This window comes from Capricornis sumatraensis, chromosome 19 (assembly GCF_032405125.1).
Source record: "Capricornis sumatraensis isolate serow.1 chromosome 19, serow.2, whole genome shotgun sequence".
Classification (NCBI taxonomy): Eukaryota; Metazoa; Chordata; class Mammalia; order Artiodactyla; family Bovidae; genus Capricornis; species Capricornis sumatraensis.
In genome coordinates this window covers 47,455,729-47,476,448 of record NC_091087.1, presented here as the reverse complement: position 1 = coordinate 47,476,448, position 20,720 = coordinate 47,455,729, and the positions used below count along the sequence as shown (strand labels likewise).

General features: G+C 38.7%; 1 protein-coding gene across 2 annotated transcripts in view; it reads left to right on the top strand.

Annotated features, from left to right (window-relative positions):
* Positions 1 to 20,720, top strand: part of PRKD1 (protein kinase D1) — a 352,100-nt gene that overhangs the window by 245,951 nt on the left and 85,429 nt on the right. For both annotated transcript variants that reach the window (XM_068991082.1, XM_068991081.1), the window contains exon 3: positions 20,357 to 20,488. In XM_068991082.1, coding sequence (XP_068847183.1) covers positions 20,357 to 20,488 — 132 coding nt within the window. The remainder of the gene's footprint in view (positions 1 to 20,356; positions 20,489 to 20,720) is intronic.

The following is a 20,720-nucleotide window of genomic DNA, read 5'->3' as shown; positions in this document are numbered from 1 at the left end:
ACTGAGCGACTTCACTTTCATGCACTGGAGAAGGAAATGGCAACCCACTCCAGTGTTCTTGCCTGGAGAATCCCAGGGACAGGGGAGCCTGGTAGGCTGCCGTCGATGGGGTCGCACAGAGTCAGACATGACTGAAGTGACTTAACATGGTAGCTCTTTTTTTATTTTTTTGAGGAACCTCCATACTGTTCTTCATAGTGATTGTACCAGTTTACAGTCCCACAAACAGTGTAAGAGGGTTCTCTTTTTTCCACCCCTTCTCCAATATTTATTGTTTGTAGATTTTTTGATGATGGCCATTCTGACTTGTGTGAGGTAATGTCTAATTTTAGTTTTCTTTTGCATTTCTCTAATAATTAGTGATGTTAAGCGTCTTTCACGTGCCTCATAGCCATCTGTATTTCTTCTTTGGAGGAGTGTCTGTTTAGGTCGTCTGCCCATTTTTTGATTGAGTTTTTTGTTTTTATGATATTGAGCCACATGAGCTGTTTTTATTTTTATTTTTTCCAGTTTTATTTATTTTTTTACTTTACAATATTGTATTGGTTTTGCCATACATTGACATGAATCCACCATGCGTGTACATGTATTCCCCATCCTGAACCCCCCTCCCACCTCTCTTCCCATCCCATCCCTCTGGGTCATCCCAGTACACCAGCCCTGAGCACCCTGTATCATGCATCAAACCTGGACTGGCGATTCGTTTCACGTGTGATAATTTACATGTTTCAATGCCATTCTCCCATATCATCCCACTCTCACTCTGTCCCACAAAGTCCAAAAGACTGTTCTGTACATCTGTGTCTCTTTCGCTGTCTTGCATACAGGGTTATTATTACCATCTTTCTAAATTCCATGTATATGTGTTAGTATACTGTATTGGTGCTTTTCTTTCTGGCTTACTTCACTCTGTATAATCAGCTCCAGTTTCATCCACCTCATTAGAACTGATTCAAATGTATTCTTTTTAATGGCTGCATAGTATTCCATTGTGTATATATACCATAGCTTTCTTATCTATTCGTCTGCTGATGGACATCTAGGTTGTTTCCATGTCCTGGCTATTATAAACAGTGCTGCGATGAACCTTGGGGTACACGTGTCTCTTTCAATTCTGGTTTCCTCGGTGTGTATGCCCAGCAGTGGGATTGCTGGGTCATATGGCAGTTCTGTTTCCAGTTTTTTAAAGAATCTCCACACTGTTCTCCATAGTGGCTGTAGTAGTTTGCATTCCCACCAACAGTGTAAGAGGGTTCCCTTTTCTCCACACCCTCTCCAGCATTTACTGCTTGTAGACTTTTGGATCACAGACATTCTGACTGGTGTGAAGTGGTACCTCATTGTGGTTTTAATTTGCATTTCTCTGATAATGACTGATGTTGAGCATCTTTTCTTTGTTAGCCATCCATATGTCTTCTTTGAGAAATGTCTGTTTAGTTCTTTGGCCCACTTTTTGATTGGGGCATTTATTTTTCTGGAATTGAGCTGCAGGAGTTGCTTGTATATTTTTGAGATAAATTTTTTGTCCATTGCTTTGTTTGCTGTTATTTTCTCCCATTCTGAAGGCTGTCTTTTCACCTTGCTTATAGTTTCCTTTGTTGTGCAGAAGCTTTTAATTAGGTCCCATTTGTTTATTTTTGCTTTTATTTCCAATATTCTGGGAGGTGGGTCATAGAGGATCCTGCTGTGGTTTATGTCAGAGAGTGTTTTGCCTATGTTTTCCTCTGGAGTTTTATAGTTTCTGGTCTTACATTTAGATCTCAAAATCCATTTTGAGTTAATTTTTGTGTATGGTGTTAGAAAATGATCTGGTTTCATTCTTTTACAAGTGGTTGATTTCATATCCTGCAACTTTACTATAGTCATTGATTAGCTCTAGTAATTTTCTGGTGGAGTGTTCAGGGTTTTCTATGTAGAGGATCATGTCATCTGCAAAGAGAGTTTTACTTCTTCTTTTCCAATCTGGATTCCTTTTATTTCTTTTTCTGCTCTGATTGCTGTGGACAAAACTTCCAAAACTATGTTGAATAGTAGTGGTGAGAGTGGGCACCCTTGTCTTGTTCCTGACTTTAGTGAATTGCTTTCAATTTTTCACCATTGAGGATAATGTTTGCTGTGGGTTTGTCATATGTAGCTTTTATTATGTTGATGTATGTTCCTTCTATTCCTGCTTTCTGGAGGGTTTGTTTTTTTTTTATCATAAATGGATGTTGAATTTTGTCAAAGGCTTTCTCTGCCTCTATTGAGATAATCATATGGTTTTTATCTTTCAATTTGTTAGTGTGGTGTGTTACATTGATTGATTTGTGGATATTGAAGAATCCTTGCATCCTTGGGATAAAGCCCACTTGGTCTTGATGTATGATCTTCTTAATATGTTGTTTGATTCTGTTTGCTAGAATTTTGTTAAGGATTTTTGCATCTATGTTCATCAGTGATATTGGCCTGTAGTTTTTTTTTGTGTGTGTGGCATCTTTGTCAGGTTTTGGTATTCGGGTGATGGTTGCCTCATAGAATGAATTAGGAAGTTTATGTTCCTCTGAAAGCAGGAGTAGCAATACACATTTCAGATAAAATAGACTTTAAAAAAAAGGCTGTGAAAAGAGACAAAGATGGACACTACATAATGATCAAAGGATCAATCCAAGAAGAAGATATAACAGTTATAAATATATATGCACCCAAGATGGAGAGATCAACTAAACAGAAAATTAACAAGGAAACACAAACTTTAAATGATACAGTAGACCAGTAAGACCTAATTGATATCTATAGGATATTTCACCCCAAACAAATGAATTTCACCTTTTTCTCAAGCGCACATGGAACCTTCTCCTGGGCCATAAGAAGAATCTTCTTATATGTGATAGATCACATCCTGGGCCGTAAATCCAGCCTTGGTAAATTCAGAAAAATTGAAATCATTCCAAGCATCCTTTCTGACCACAATGCAGTAAGATTAGATCTCAATTACAGGAGAAAAAATATTAAAAATTCCAACATATGGAGGCTGAACAACACACTGCTGAATAACCAACAAATCACAGAAGAGTTAGAAAAAGAAATCAAATTATGCATAGAAATGAATGAAATTGAAAACACAACAACCCAAAATCTACGGGACACTGTAAAAGCAGTGCTAAGGGGAAGGTTCATAGCAATACAGGCTTAACCTCAAGAATAAGAAAAAAGTCAAATAAATTAGCTAACTGTACACCTAAAGCAACTAGAAAAGGAAGAAATGAAGAACCCCAGGGTTAGTAGAAGGAAAGAAATCTTAAAAATTAGGGCAGAAATCAATGCAAAAGAACAAAAGAGACCATAGCAAAAATCAGCAAAACCAAAAGCTGGTTCTTTGAGAAGATAAATAAAATTGACAAACCATTAGCCAGACTCATCAAGAAACAAAGGTAGAAAAATCAAATCAACAAAATTAGGAATGAAAATAGAGAGATCACAGCAGACAACACAGAAATACAGAAGATCATAAGAGACTACTATCAGCAGCTAAATGCCAATAAAATGGACAGCTTGGAAGAAATGGACAAATTCCTAGAAAAGTACAACTTTCCAAAATGGAACAAAGAAGAAATAGAAAATATTAACAGACCCATCACAAGCACATAAATCGAAACTATAATCAGAAATCTTCCAAGAAACAAAAGCCCAGGACCAGACGGCTTCACAGCTCAATTCTACCAAAAATTTAGAGAAGAGCTAACACCTATGTTGGTCAAACTCTTCCAGAAAATCACATGAGCTGTTTTTAAAATTTGGAGACTAATCCTTTGAAAAAAAAAAAAAAAAGCAATAGCCTATCAAATTTTTTTAAATGAGTTATATTTTTGGCTTTGTATTTAAGAAATCTTTGCTTAAACCAAACATAAACATTTTCTCTGAGGCTTTCAGGCTTTATATTTAGGTCTGTACTCTATTTTGAGTTATTTTTTGCAAATAATGCAAAAACGTAAGATTATCATAAATCTGCATATGCATCTTTGAGAAAATGTGTACTGTGTTTTACTGTATTTCAGGGACTACCACAGTATAGGGCCAAGTGCAATGCTATTATTTCACAATGTTTTCTCAATGAAATAATTATGCAGCTGTTCTTTAATAGTTATACCTATTTTGAAGATGAGGGAAATGAGATACAGAGAGATCATGCAGCTTAAAAGAGATGGGTGCAAACAGCAACGAAGCCACCGTACCTCACTCTGAAAGTCATACACTGTCCAGTTGTAAAAAGAAAATTGTTTTCAGCAATAAATTTCCCATGCTGTGAATAACCTGTGCAGATCACAAATAAACATTCCTTTCCACCTCTGCCTCGCCATTGGAGCCTGGACATCCTGGATTCTGAACCCTCGATCCCTACTGCCCTCAAACCCAGCTTGACCCTTGGCCCTAATGGCCAGGTGAATGGATAAACTGAAGCCCTGTTGAAAGGATTCAGCTGGTATATGGATAAGCAAACTCTAGCATATCAGCCAAATGGAATTTGACTCAGCACACAACAGAGATGGATTTCAAATGCATTATGCTGATAGAAGCTACAGTCAAAAGGCTACATTTATATGACATTTTTGAAAGTCACTCAGTAGTGTCCAACTCTGTGCGACCCCATGGACTGTAGCCTGCCAGGCTGCTTTGTCCATGGAATTCTCCAGGCCAGAATACTAGAGTAGGTAACCTTTCCCTTTTCCAAAGGGAGAGGGGATCTTCCCAGCTCAGGGGTTGAACCCAGGTCTCCCGCATTGCAGGGGAATTCTTCACTATCTGACCACCAGGGAAGCCCACAAATACTGGGGTGGGAAGCCTACCCTTTCTCCAGGGGATCTTCCTGACCCAAGATCAAACCAGGGTCTTCTGCATTGCAGGCAGATTCTTTACCAGCTGAGCTACCAGGGAAGGCCTTAGAAAAGGCACAGAAAATAAATCAGTGGTTGCCAGGGAATGGAGGTGCAGAAAAGATTGTCTCCATAGGAGCCCAAGGAAATTTGGGAGTAGTTGAAAAAAATTTGTTTCATGTTTCCATTAGGGTGTTGTCTAGACAATTGTAGGGTTTCCCTGGTGGCCTGCAGTGCAGGAGACCTGGGTTCAGTCCCTAGGTTGGGAAGATCCCCTGAAGGAGGGCATGGCAACCCACTCCAGTATTCTTGCCTGGAGAATCTCCATAGACTGAGAAGCCTGGTGGCTACAGTCTGTGGGGTTGCAAAGAGTCGGAACTGTTCTCAATAAAGTTTAGATTTTACTTTATGTAAAAAGTTTACTCAATAGACATGACTAAAAGGCATAAATGCAGATTTTCAATTAATAAAACTATTTTATTCTGATAAACCAGAATGGACCGACTGAGTTAATCAGCCTGATTATTCTAAAAGAATATGAGAAGTCGCTCAGCAATGAAAATCCTCTGGGCTCCCCTGAGCAGCAGCCGGATCTATTCCTGCTCACAGCAAGTGCCTGGTCAATGGGCATTGATTTGACTTCAGCCAGGATTCAGCTGTTGCTTCTTTGGGAGTGGGAATACCCAGGAAATTTCACAGCTTTTAAGTTTTGTTTTGTTTATGAATCAAAAGCAAGCATCTGCTTTTAAGAAAAGTTCGGTAAGACTTAAAGAAACTTGAAGCAAAGCATATAGATCTCGGCCTGGTGTCTCTATGTGCAGAGATATTTGACAACAGTGATGCTCTTTGTTGCCAGAAACCCTGCTGCCTATTAGAACTTTTCAGTATATTACCATACCTAGCTTTTGTCTACCAGCCTTTTGTAAGTAGTCTCAATGGGCAGTTTGTATGCTGGTGTTCCTCATGTAAATGAGGTCATTATCCTTTTAAAGGTATGAAGTCTCCTGTATGTGATGGAGCTTTCTAAGAAACACACTTGACCTTTCTTTCCCCTATTCTGGATGCCTGCAGAGCCTGCACTCATTAGCTAGAATTTGACTCCATGACATTTTTACTTAATTTTCTTTTCCCTCTATGTTGGACACATGGGGCAACCGTTTATGTTCTTTCTTGACCTGAGATGCTCTCTAATCTCTTTCCAGCTGCGGCATTTGTCATTCACTCACATCAGGATGTGGTGACCCTTCTTTCCCCACTGCAATTCCCAACTGTTAATTGATTCATTTTAGAGAAGGAACTAGACACAGTCCTATGGACTTAGCACCATTTAATTTGCATTAGCCAGAGCAGTGGTAAGAAAAGCAATTTCCTCTGGAGTGGAAACATATTCTTTGTATGGTAGTAGAGGAAACAAATAATAATATTTTTTAAAGGTTTTAATGTTTTAAGTGCTGTGGATGATAAGTTGAAAGGCATTATTTCCCTCTATTGGTGTTGATGATGACAATAATTGTAAAAAGCATAAATAATTGTAATTCAAATTCCGATCTTTTTTTTATTAGAAAGCCCATACTGTAAATCACCATGCTAAGAAATTACTGTGATATCTACCATCAATCTGCCAAAAACTGTGCTGACCACCTTGTGTCCTCAGAGCCTAACTAAGTGAGCTTCAGTAAGCCAATTTGAAGAGAGAGGGATACAGATTTCGGAGAGAGGAAGTAACTTGCTCAAGGTCACCCCTTTGCCATGACAAGGACCAGAGCTCCAGTGCGCTCTGATACTCAGTCCATGCTTCTCACCACTGCCTGCCCCACACTGCCTGTAGAATAATAAGGCACTAACAAAGACATCCCGGAGAAGGCAATGGCAACCCACTGCAGTACTCTTGCCTGGAAAATCCCATGGGCAGAGGAGCCTGGTGGGCTGCAGTCCATGGAGTCACTAAGAGTCGGGCACAACTGAGTGACTTCACTTTTACTTTTCACTTTCATGCATTGGAAAAGGAAATGGCAACCCACTCTAGTATCCTTGCCTGGAGAATCCTAGGGACAGAGGAGCCGAGTGGGCTGCCGTCTATGTGGTCGCACAGAGTCGGACACGACTGAAGTGACTTAGCAGCAACAGCAGCAGCAACAAAGACATCCATCGAAGTGTCAAGGACGTTGTTAGACACTTTAAAAAATGTGTAAATTATGATCCACGCTGTGATTCTGATGGACTTTGTTTCTGGACTTGGAATACTCTACAGGTTGAACGTGAACGTGAACGTGAAGTCGCTCAGTCGTGTCCGACTCTTTGCGACCCCATGGACTGTAGCCTACCAGGCTCCTCTGTCCGTGGGATTTTCCAGGCAAGAGTACTGGAGTGGATTGCCATTTCATTCTCCAAGGGATCTTCCCAACCCAGGGATCGAACCTGGGTTTCCCACATCGTAGACAGACGCTTTACCATCTGAGCCACCAGGGAAGTCCCTCTACAGGTTATTAGAACTTAATAAAATGTAGAACCTTAGAACTGTAGGCTAGCACTATGAGTTTTAAAGGCATTGCTCCATTTATTCAAACATGGGCTTTAATTGATCATTTAATATATGCATATAGACTCATAAGGTAAATTATCTATCCTTCAGCAATCTGCTCATCTTAAGGTGTGAATGGATAAAGGGATAGGAGATTTCGGTATAGCCTGATACATTTTATGATACAAGTGTACTCAGGAACTTAACCAAACAAAGAAGAGGGCAGTTTATGTCAGGTGTGTGTGTGCGTGCTCAGTCATGTTTGAGTCTTTGAGATCCCTATGGACTGTAGCCCTCCAGGCTCTTCTGTCCATGGGATTCTCCAGGCAAGAGTGCTAGAGTGGGTTGCCATTTCCATGTCCAGGGGATCTTCCCAACTCAGGGATTGAACCCACGTCTCCCGCATCTTTGGCCTTGGCAGGCGAATTCTTTACCACGGGGTGGTCTTATCACTGAAGGCGTCCCAGAGCAGGTGATGCGAGCTGAGCTGTGGGATGGGAAGCAGAAGGGAAGGTTTGTGTGAAAGGCAGGGAGGCATGTATCAGTAAAGACTGGATCAAAAGGTGTGCTGGAGGGACTGTTAATGTGAATGTCTTTGATGTCTTCTTAAGGTGGAAGGGGATGAACATAGTAACTTGTTCTTATAACTCTCTTGCTTAAGTTACACAGAGCACCCTTTTGTATCTCTTTTGTTCTGGTAGCATCTTCCTGGCAGGAGACATTGCTAGTTCTGTGGCAGATGCTCCCCATCAGCCACAGAGCTCAGTTGCCTGGGAGGAAAACAAAGGATGGATTGCTCAAATGTTAACTGTAACTCTCCAAGTTCACGGATACGTCTTGTTTCTTGAGCAGCATTTTAGCCCTTAAAACTCCTGCTGATTGTTTCTAGTTCAAAAGAAAAATGAAAGAAGACAAAGAAGAAGGATCTGTTTCTTTCTGAGCAGGAATGACTGAATATTGGGAATTTTCCTAATTTTCATGCTAGAACATAGGCCTTGTCACCTCCCTGCCTGACATCTAAGAAGTGTAGAGATCTTTCCTTAAATGTTGATGATTATATTCTAGATACTTAGAAGTATTAAATATAATTATTTGACCTAGATTATATAATTATTATAAATAAACCTATGCTAAATAAAAGAGACTATTGCATAACTCTTAGGTCAAGTCAGTCAGTAGTGCCAGCTACATTATCCTGCTAATAATAAACCTTTCCGTTTGATTTCTTCCATTACTTTGAAGATTTATAAATGTCTCTTACTTTCTAAAGTCTTTTTTCCTTCAAGAGATTGATAAACACTTTTATTTCCTTCTAGTTTTTCCATGGTTTGTTATTTTAACTTTTTACTCATCAGGTATTTTATATATATATATATATATATTATATATGTATATTTATCTATTTGTATAACGTAGAAGATAAGTATCTAAATTGTTTTCCCCCAAGTAACTGTTAAATCATTTGTTAAATTATGTTTCCCTGCTGGATTGATTTATGATATCTCTTCTATCATATTTTAAGTTCATAAATGGAAGGAAATGGCACCCCACTGCAGTACTCTTGCCTGGAAAATCCTATGGACAGAGGAGCCTGGTAGGCTACAGTTCATGGGATTGCAAACAATCAGATACGACTGAGCAACTTCGCTCACTCACCCACAAAGATTGGATTTCTTTGTTATCAGCTCTATCATATTTATCTTATTTTTCTTATACAACCACCACTTATTTTAAAGGTCATAGTTTTATAAAGTTTTTTGATGTAAACTAGGGCTAAATTTCTTCATTAACTCTCCTTTAAAACTTCTCCATTCTTTTTTTTTTTTTTTATATCCATGATTATTATTTTATTGATTTTCTTTTTTTTTTTAATTTTTATTTTTTTTTAATTAAATTTTAAAATCTTTAATTCTTACATGTGTTCCCAAACATGAAACCCCCTCCCACCTCCCTCCCCATAACATCTCTGTGGGTGATCCCCATGCACCAGCCCCAAGCATGCTGTATCCTGCGTCAGACATAGACTGGCGATTCAATTCTTACATGATAGTATACATTATAGAATGCCATTCTCCCAAATCATCCCGCCCTCTCCCTCTCTCTCTGAGTCCAAAAGTCCGTTATACACAGCTGTGTCCCTTTTCCTGTCTTGCATACAGGGTCGTCATTGCCATCTTTCTAAATTCCATATATATGTGTTAGTATACTGTATTGGTGTTTTTCTTTCTGGCTTATTTCACTCTGTATAATCGGCTCCAGTTTCATCCATCTCATCAGAACTGACTCAAATGAATTCTTTTTAACGGCTGAGTAATACTCCATTGTGTACATGTACCAAAGCTTTCTTATCCATTCATCTGCTGATGGACATCTAGGTTGTTTCCATGTCCTGGCTATTATAAACAGTGCTGCGATGAACATTGGGGTACATGTGTCTCTTTCAATTCTGGTTTCCTCGGTGTGTATACCCAGCAGTGGGATTGCTGGGTCATAAGGCAGTTCTATTTGCAATTTTTTAAGGAATCTCCACACTGTTCTCCATAGTGGCTGTACTAGTTTGCATTCCCACCAACAGTGTAGGAGGGTTCCCTTTTCTCCACACCCTCTCCAGCATTTATTGCTTGCAGATTTTTGGATCGCAGCCATTCTGACTGGTGTGAAGTGGTACCTCATTGTGGTTTTGATTTGCATTTCTCTAATAATGAGTGATGTTGAGCATCTTTTCATGTGTTTGTTAGCCATCCGTATGTCTTCTTTGGAGAAACGTCTGTTTAGTTCTTTGGCCCATTTTTTGATTGGGTCGTTTATTTTTCTGGAATTGAGCTGCATAAGTTGCTTGTATATTTTTGAGATTAGTTGTTTGTCAGTTGCTTCATTTGCTATTATTTTCTCCCATTCCGAAGGCTGTCTTTTCACCTTGCGTATATTTTCCTTTGTTGTGCAGAAGCTTTTAATTTTAATTAGATCCCATTTGTTTATTTTTGCTTCTATTTCCAGAATTCTGGGAGGTGGATCATAGAGGATCCTGCTGTGATTTATGTCTGAGAGTGTTTTGCCTATATTCTCCTCTAGGAGTTTTATAGTTTCTGGTCTTACATTTAGATCTTTAATCCATTTTGAGTTTATTTTTGTGTGCGGTGTTAGAAAGTGATCTAGTTTCATTCTTTTACAAGTGGTTGACCAGTTTTCCCAGCACCACTTGTTAAAGAGATTGTCTTTACTCCATTGTATATTCTTGCCTCCTTTGTCAAAGATAAGGTGTCCATATGTGTGTGGATTTATCTCTGGGCTTTCTATTTTGTTCCATTGATCTATATGTCTGTCTTTGTGCCAGTACCATACTGTTTTGATGACTGTGGCTTTGTAGTAGAGCCTGAAGTCAGGCAAGTTGATTCCTCCAGTTCCATTCTTCTTTCTCAAGATTGCTTTGGCTATTCGAGGTTTTTTGTATTTCCATACAAATCTTGAAATTATTTGTTCTAGTTCTGTGAAAAATATGGCTGGTAGCTTGATAGGGATTGCATTGAATTTGTAAATTGCTTTGGGTAGTATACTCATTTTCACTATATTGATTCTTCCAACCCATGAACATGGTATATTTCTCCATCTATTAGTGTCCTCTTTGATTTCTTTCATCAGTGTTTTATAGTTTTCTATATATAGGTCTTTAGTTTCTTTGGGTAGATATATTCCTAAGTATTTTATTCTTTTTGTTGCAATGGTGAATGGAATTGTTTCCTTAATTTCTTTTTCTACTTTCTCATTATTAGTGTATAGGAATGCAAGGGATTTCTGTGTGTTGATTTTATATCCTGCAACTTTACTATATTCATTGATGAGCTCTAGTAATTTTCTGGTGGAGTCTTTAGGGCTTTCCATGTAGAGGATCATGTCATCTGCAAACAGTGAGAGTTTTACTTCTTCTTTTCCAATTTGGATTCCTTTTATTTCTTTTTCTGCTCTGATTGCTGTGGCCAAAACTTCCAGAACTATGTTGAATAGTAGCGGTGAAAGTGGACACCCTTGTCTTGTTCCTGACTTTAGGGGAAATGCTTTCAATTTTTCACCATTAAGGATAATGTTTGCTGTGGGTTTGTCATATATAGCTTTTATTATGTTGAGGTATGTTCCTTCTATTCCTGCTTTCTGGAGAGTTTTTATCATAAATGGATGTTGAATTTTGTCAAAGGCCTTCTCTGCATCTATTGAGATAATCATATGGTTTTTATTTTTCAATTTGTTAATGTGGTGAATTACATTGATTGATTTGCGGATATTGAAGAAGAAAAGTATAATTTTCCAAAACTGAACCAGGAAGAAATAGAAAATCTTAACAGACCCATCACCAGCACGGAAATTGAAACTGTAATCAGAAATCTTCCAGCAAACAAAAGCCCAGGTCCAGACGGCTTCACAGCTGAATTCTACCAAAAATTTCGAGAAGAGCTAACACCTATCCTACTCAAACTCTTCCAGAAAATTGCAGAGGAAGGTAAACTTCCAAACTCATTCTATGAGGCCACCATCACCCTAATACCAAAACCTGACAAAGATGTCACAAAAAAAGAAAACTACAGGCCAATATCACTGATGAACATAGATGCAAAAATCCTCAACAAAATTCTAGCAATCAGAATCCAACAACATATTAAAAAGATCATACACCATGACCAAGTGGGCTTTATCCCAGGGATGCAAGGATTCTTCAATATCCGCAAAACTTCTCCATTCTTACCAGGGCATCTTCTGTTTTTCTTAGCATAATTCTACAAGCCCAACAAGATTCTCTAAGAATATTATGGTAGATGTTTTCATAAGATTATAAATTTGTATAACTTGCTGGGGTCAATTGAAAGCAGTCCATCTAAAGCCTTTAGATAATCTTTGTTCTCTACCCTAGACTTTTGTTTCCTTCTTGAGTATATTTGATTGTTTCTTCTTCCCTTTGTTTAGTTTGAATATACATAGTCCATTTCTAGAAAACTATAGTTGAATAATTTGGCTTTTCCTACTTTATTAGCATTAAACTATTTTTCCATAGTGTGGGCCTGTCTCTGCTTCATTCTTTCCACATACAACACACAACTAAAAGACCTTTCCTTCTGTTTCAGCTTTTTAAAAGGTTCCGCTTTCTCCTCCTGTTGGCGTTCTTAGAGGGTTCTCGCGGGCCTGGCCACTGTTTGCTGTCATCCTGAGGCTGCTGCTCCTTCAGTAGTTAATGCCCTCTCTTGCTTAGTTTGAGCCCATCAGAGTTCCTGGGAAGTTACATCAGTTTCTCTAGGTACTACCCCCCTCTTCTCCCTAATGAGGGTAACTTGTTACTGTATTGTCACTCTAGCTTGTGAGACCCTTTTATTCCTCTTGGAAACATATATGTTTTTTTAAGAGTCTCTGGCCACAGACTTATAAAATATTTTCCCAGAACTCTCTGAACTGCCTGATCAGCATAGCAAAATAAATTTTATATTTCTTCCCTTGGCTGCTATAATCTTTGGAATGATATATTCCCAGCCTCCCAAGTTCCCATCATTGCTCCTCACTAATAGTTTTTCTGGTCATATGTGAGTGAAAATTTGAAATGTTCATTTTTTTCCCCCTCCAGTCATCTAAAAGATACTATTGCAAGTGTCCCAACAAGAATTTGTTGAATGCTCTTGTTTCTGGAGAGGTAAGGGACTTTCCCAACTCTAGGTGTCTCCAGGTATAACAGAAACATGAACCATGAGATTAACTTGAACAGTGGATGGAGGAAAAGAATGTCTGGTACAGCAGGATCTTGGAGAGACTGGGACCAGTGGAGAAGCACAGAGAAGTTACCAGTCTCAGGGTGTTTGTGTGTGTGTGTATTAGGTAAGTGGAGTAGGGGAGGGGAAGTGCACGTGCCCAGGCTGAATTTTACCAGTGTAGGCAGATATCCAGGCCACAGTAGCATGCAAATGATCTGTTGCAAGCTCTCAGTGACCTATACCATGGACAGTGTTGGAGTCACCCTTGCTAACTGTCTTGACACTACACCAAGGATGATGAAGTGTCAAGAACCCACAAAATTATATTTACGGAGAAATATGTAGATAATTTTAAATAAAATCAAGCTATAGAAAATGTTTCCTCTTTTCCTTTATCCTCTTTTCTGCTTTCCAAAATACTCCTCACTCTTCAGATTTCTCTTCAGTGATTCCCTCATGATGGAGCTTTACCTGATAGACCCAGGTAGTCTCAGCTACCCTCTCCTTTGTGTTTTCCTTTGTGTTTCTGCATCTTGTATTATAATTATTTATGGGTCTCTCATCCTCAGTTTGACTTTGAACCCTCAACAGCAGATACCATTCCTTGTTATTTTTCTATTCCAGTATATACTGTGTGACAATATATGTGTATAAATATACACACATTACTATATAGTAGTTTCTACATACATTAGTAAAACATAATGTTAATCAATTATATGCTTAAAGGTATTTGGCCTGCTTGACCTACATGAATTAAGACACAAAAATGTCTTAATTTTAAGTGGTTGCTTTTAAACTGTCACCACCAAATAGAAGTTACAAAGTAGTATTTGGGCTCAGTATTAAAAAAAATTTTTTTAAAGATTTGAGATGTTTACAATGCAATAAACTTATTGTCAATAGTTCTCACATGAATGAAAACTCTCAGATGGCAGAGGATTACTTATATATATCTATTATGTGTGTGTATGGATGAATGATAGGATGTTAAAGTGGATATGGTTTCTTATCCTTTGGATACCTTAAAACTGATGAGTATGTATATTTAACTTGGGGGTGTGGTATTTTGAAGCTATTTTCAATATTCTAGAAGTTAAAAAAAATTTATCTACAACAAATCTTAACAGTTTTTAAAGCTTTATAACGTTTTGCTATGGGTCAGACTTATCAATTGAATAACACTGGTTATCACATAGAAACAAAACTCTAGTTGGCTGTTAATTAAGCATCACCTTTGATTTTGTAAAAATTTTAAATCCAGTTATTGTTACTAACTCCAGTTTCTTTAGAGGGAGGAGGGTTTCAAAAAATGAACAGCATGCAGAAAGCATATTAAAATGATTTTTGATCATCATTTCAGTTCAGTTGCTCAGTCGTATCCAACTCTTTGTGACCCCATGAACCACAGCACACCGGGCCTCCCTGGTCATCACCAACTCCCGGAGGTTACCCAAACTCATGTCCATTGAGTCGGTGATGCCATACAACCATCTAATCCTCTGTCGTCCCCTTCTCCTCCTACCCTCAATCTTTCCCAGCATCAGGGTCTTTTCAAATGAGTCAGCTCTTCACATCAGGTGGCCAAAGTATTGGAGTTTCAGCTTCAACATGAGTCCTTCCATCAGTCCGTCCAGACCCAGGACTGATCTCCTTTAGGATGGACTGGTTGGATCTCCTTGCAGTCCAAGGGACTCTCAAGAATCTTCTCCAACACCACAGTTCAAAATCATCAATTCTTCGGTGCTCAGCTTTCTTTATAGTCCAACTCTCACATCTGTACATGACTACTGGAAAAACCATAGCCTTGACTAGATGGACCTTTGTTGACAAAGTAATATCTCTGTTTTTTAATATGCTGTCTGAAAATGAAAGTGAAGTCGCTCAGTCGTGTCCGACTCTTCGTGACCCCATGGACTGTAGCCCACCAGGCTCCTCCATCCATGGGATTCTCCAGGCAAGAATACTGGAGTGGTCTGCCATTTCCTTCTCCAGAGGATCCTCCCGACCCAGGGAGTGAACCTGGGTCTCCTGCATTGCAGGCAGACACTTTAACCTCTGAGCCACCAGGGAAGCCTTAATATGCTGTCTAGGTTGGTCATAATTTTCCTTCCAAGGAACAAGTGTCTTTTAATTTCATGGCTGCAGTCACCATCTACAGTGATTTTGGAGCCCCAAAAAATAAAGTCAGCCACTGTTTCCACTGTTTCCCCATCTCTTTGCCATAAAGTGATGGGACCAGATGCCATGATCTTAGTTTTCTGAATGTTCATCATAAGCTGAATTAATTTCAGTCTATGTGTTATTTCATGGACATTTTTACTCAGTTTTTGTTTTTTCTCAACTCTGAGGTAAGGATGCACCTTGCAATGTGCTTATTGCTCAGTTGTGTCCAAGTTGTGTGACCCCATGGACTGCAGCTCCCGCCAGGCTCCTCTGTCTATGGGGATTCTCCAGGCAAGAATACTAGAGTGGGTTGTCATGCCTTCCTCCAGCAGATCTTCCAAACTAGAGACTACCCAGGTCCCTTCCAATGCAGGCAAATTCTTTACCGTCTGAGCCCCCAGGGAAGCCTTTAGTGGTGTGTTATATTTTCTTGCAGTGTTTTTTTTTTTTTAATCTTTTCCTATTGATTCATTAAATATGCAGGTAATTTATAACCACAGAATTTTAATGGTCAGAGAATATGATTATTTTATTCAGAGTTCGTATGGTTCAGGTGTCAGATTGTCTGAATCAAGATCCTGTGTCACCTAGGACATCTCCTTAATTTTTCTGGGACTCAGTTTTCTCATCTGTAAATTGGGGATAATAATATGTACTTCATAAAGTCCTTGTGAAAATTGAATGAGATGATACTTGAAATGTGTTAAGCTTTTCTTCTTCTTATACCTTGTTCCAACCTGTCAGTGCCAGAAAGAGTTAATGCTACTCCCCAGTTGCCAAAATTACCAGTAAGAGAAATTAACTGAAAATCTTGCAAGATGGGACATTATTTTATTTTATTATGCAAATAAATTTGACCTCCAGAGATTATTTATTTTGCTTCAGAAGCCTAATTTCTTCTGTACTGCTAACCAAACAGTTTATTCCATTTTGTACAACAATTTATAATGAGCCTTAAAAGAAGTACTGATTATCTTAGAGTTTTTGGCTCAATTACCTGTTTGAAATGCTCAATGACTAAGGAAAGCATGTCATTTTCTCCTCTCCTGTACCATGGAGTATAACAATAGACTGTGAATAGAGCAAATCAGAGATACAAATACCAGTATAAGGGGCCCATTGTGTTTCGTGTGTAGCCTTGTCATATGGTTTTAATTTAGGTCACCTGATTGATTGTGACATCCAGACAGATAGCACATTGTCCTCTCTTGGAATCTCCAAACACTTTAATATTCCTGTTATTCTCTGTCCATTTTGCTTCCAAACCTTAAGTGAAATGGAATTACAGCATGCACTTTGTTTTCCTGTGCTAAGTGATTATCTCTGCAGTGCAATTTTGTGATTAGGCAAGATGGCATGCATACACTCAGCTAATGCTGATTTCCCCCAGGGTGCAGAAACAGGTAAATTCATAATGAATTGATGTTGTGCTTTGATTTCAAATGCATGTGAAACCTCACCATACTTAGTAGTTTTATTTTAAAAATGTATTTAATTATTCTAAAATTAAAATTGAACTTTAGAAAATGGCATTTAAACATAAGTCAAGGGTGCTAACTGCTTATGAATGTTAATCCCCTTCAAAAAGTGAAAAAACAAATGTACCTGACATAAATTGGGTTAGGGGTGTCTTTGAAAATCTTTTTAATTATTTATATTCATTCTGATTAATTCAAAAAATCTGAATGCAGCTAGGTATTAGTATTGTCAGGTCCTAAGATTCCTTATTTTGAAAACTACCGTAATTATTTAACTAATTGCTATCATGGTGTTGCCACAGTTGTTTGGGTGTCATTCAGTGGGAGTAGGGGGTGGAGGGAGAGGCAGGGGAGAAGTTAGGAGTTAATGGTTGGGACAAAATATTTTCTTTAGCTATTTTCTTTGATGTTTTAAAAACAATTTTTGTCCATGATGGTGAGAGACCAATTTTAAGGAGGATTTAGCATTTTCAAAATTAGACACATTTTGACCAGATTATAAAAGCAAATTGGTTGGTACTCAAACCATACCTTTTACTGATTTACTTAGAATAAGCATTGACTGTAATATTGTGAAACTTGAAGTGAGAAACATAATAATGCAATTTCTCAATCTTATTTCAATTGAAATTCTTTTTGTAAGAAATATTAACATTAATCAGAACTCCTTGTAGGTAATGCTAGAGCAGGTTACTTGGCTACAGTTCTTTGATTAGCTCCTTCTTCCCACACTTTAATCTCTAGTGTACTGTCCAGTATCCAGTAAGAGTACAATAAACCTTAACCGTATTATCATTCTCATTATCTTGCCATTGAGTAAAAATTGTACCTTTAATAAGTTGATAGTTTATTTCCAATAATAAAGCACATTAATTTGGAATAAAGTACTTTTATTCAAGATTCAAGGGGAAACCAACCCATTAAAATTTTTCATCTCCTTTTATGGTCCAATTATATGTTCTGTGAACCATCAATAATATTCTTTTTGATTGAAGTGTTTCACTTTCCTACATGTTCTATTTTCATTTGCCCTGAGGGATGATACTCTCAAAGTTGTCCTCCTAGTTTTGAACACCTACCTGCTGCTAAGTCACTTCAGTCGTGTCCAACTCTGTGCGACCCCATAGACGGCAGCCCACCAGGCCCCCCCATCCCTGGGATTCTCCAGGCAAGTACACTGGAGTGGGTTGCCATTTCCTTCTCCAATGCGTGAAAGTGAAAAGTGAAAGTGAAGTCGCTCAGTTGTGTCCAACTCTTAGCGACCCCGACCCCATGAACTGCAGCCTTCCAGGCTCCTCCGTGCATGGGATTTTCCAGGCAAGAGTACTGCAGTGGGGTGCCATTGCCTTCTCCGGGACACCTGTCTAGCAGGGGTGAATTGCCTACAGCTTCAGCATTCACTCTGCCACACTTTGCATACTTAGCAAGGTAAGCACTTCATAAATATTCTCCACAGGCGATTCCTTGGCCCATACCTGCTATCCAAGGCACCAGCAGGAAAACTACAGGTGTTTATTTCTCACACAGTGGGGCTGTTGGATATAACTCTTGGGGCAGAGTTAGGAAAGATAAGATGTAACACAGGAATGATGAAAAGGAGCCTGGATTGGAGACAAAACACTTATGGATAGTAGTCTTATTCCTATTTGGTAACTTAGGCCAAACTTTGTAGCTTCTTTGAACCTTAAAAAGTTATTTTAAGGTATTTAAAAGTTATTATGGAGTTTTAAAAATTTGTTTTTATCTGTCTCCTGCTGGTCTGGTAGGCTCTGTAAATATGTCCTACTTATCTTTACATTTTTAAACTGGATTGGTGCCATTGACAGATAACATGGAAAAGGCCTTTAATAAATGTTGAAAAAGCGAGGCAAGAAGACAAACCGGAGGCAGAGAAGGGAAGGCAGAATAGAATCATCTATGTAAGACCTGTTTCCCACAAAATTCTCTTTGCATAAAACCTTATGAAATTAAGTGCACCTGGTCCTCTTCTAAGATTAATGGAAGTTTACACTTCAGGGGTTAAGAGAAGTCATCATCAGTCAGACCTTTCTTTTTATGTGTGGGAAACTGAGGCTCATGACGATTAAGTGAGGTGTCACTCAGGTAATGGCAAAGCCTCCCCTAGCTCTTCTCAGTCTATGGCCAGCTCTTCCTGGGCTGTACTCGACAGCCTCAAGATCAGACTATGTGTGCAAACAGGTCTAGAAAATACAGCCCCACTCATTAGAATTTTGGAGAAAGCGATGGCACTCCACTCCAGTACTCTTGCCTGGAAAATCCCATGGACAGAGGAGCCTGGTAGGCTGCAGTTAATGGGGTCGCGAAGAGCCAGACACGACTGGGCGACTTCACTTTTACTTTTTCCTTTCATGCATTGGAGAAGGAAATGGCAACCCACTCCAGTGTTCTTGCCTGGAGAATCCCAGGGATGGGGGAGCCTGGTGAACTGCCGTCTATGGGGTTGCACAGAGTCAGACACAACTGAAGCGACTTAGCAGCAGCAGCAGCAGCATTAGAATTTGGGAGAAAGGGGTCGCCTTTCACTTTGAATTCTCTGTACCTTTCTATTTCTTGATTTAAGCAACACCAAAAGAAACATAAACTATTTTTATAACATAATTTTAAAAATCCTGTGGAAAAATATAATTAAAAATAATGAATTTCAATCCTCTGTATGAATATCATATAGAATAAATAACAATAAGCTATAATAAAAATACCCTACTGAACTGAACTGTTAGCATGAATGTGATTTACTAAAGTATATTTTTCAAAGTGAACTGAAGTTCAGCAGTTGTGTATATTAAATCCCTCTGTTTGGCATATTGGTGAAGAGGCTGCTTGTTATTTTTAGGTCAGGATTTAAATGCTTGGTTATACTGCATAAGAGTTCAAACAACTTTATCTCTCCAAAAGAGGCTGCTTAGATTTCTTGTGTCCAGTTGGACCCCACCCTTCTACTGTACCTCTCTTCAAGGTCATATTCAAGTATACTTTCTTCTGATATGTCTAAACAAAATTCATCAAGAGTTTCTTTTCCTTTAATATTTCTGAATACCGCGGGTTCATTTCAAGTAAGAGAAGAAGCAAAGTATTTTCAAGTAACATCCCCTATCTGTAAATCAAGTTGACTTATCCTTTCATTCATTCTTCTAGTGATTTGGCTATTTTTTTAAACTTTTTATTTTATGTTAGAGTATAGCTGATTAGTGGGCTTCCCTGGTGGCTCAGAGGTTTAAGCGTCTGCCTCCGATGTGGGAAACCCGGGTTCGATCCCTAGGTCGGGAAGCTGATTAACAGTGTTGTGATAGTTTCAGGTGAAAAGCAAACAGACTCAGCCATACATATACAATTATCCATTTGGCTATTTTTGAAGTGGTCTGAGACCTTAAGAAGCAGGAAGACAAGAAAGAGGTTCCTGTGCCACCACTTGTAAAGCTATGGTTGGGAAGAATGGAGTGGGATGGCTAAGAGTCAAGCAGTGTTGCATTTTGCATCTTTCCTAACTTTGCGGAGAGTTATACACATACTTGCATAGTAGTTATCATGCATACAAATTATCTACAGATCAGGGTGTTCATTCAACTTATTTTTCAATGTTTTTTATTTTTACAGCTTCTGCCACCTTTGAAGACTTTCAAATTCGCCCCCACACTCTCTTTGTTCATTCATACAGAGCTCCAGCTTTCTGTGATCACTGTGGAGAAATGTTGTGGGGGCTGGTGCGTCAAGGCCTTAAATGTGAAGGTAAAGTTATTTCCCTTCCTGGCCCAATGGAATATGTGCTGGGGTTACCTGCTTGTGTTGTGAACTTTTCTGCAATTTCTTCTTTCCCTCAGATATCTTCCATGGATCTGGGGAGTGCATGGATTCTGTTCTGTTCATTTCCTATCTTCAACATATTAGCTCTGATCTGGGAAACCAGATTTTCCTATCTTTTCCCCTGTATTGTATGGATATGTTTCTCCGTTATATAAGG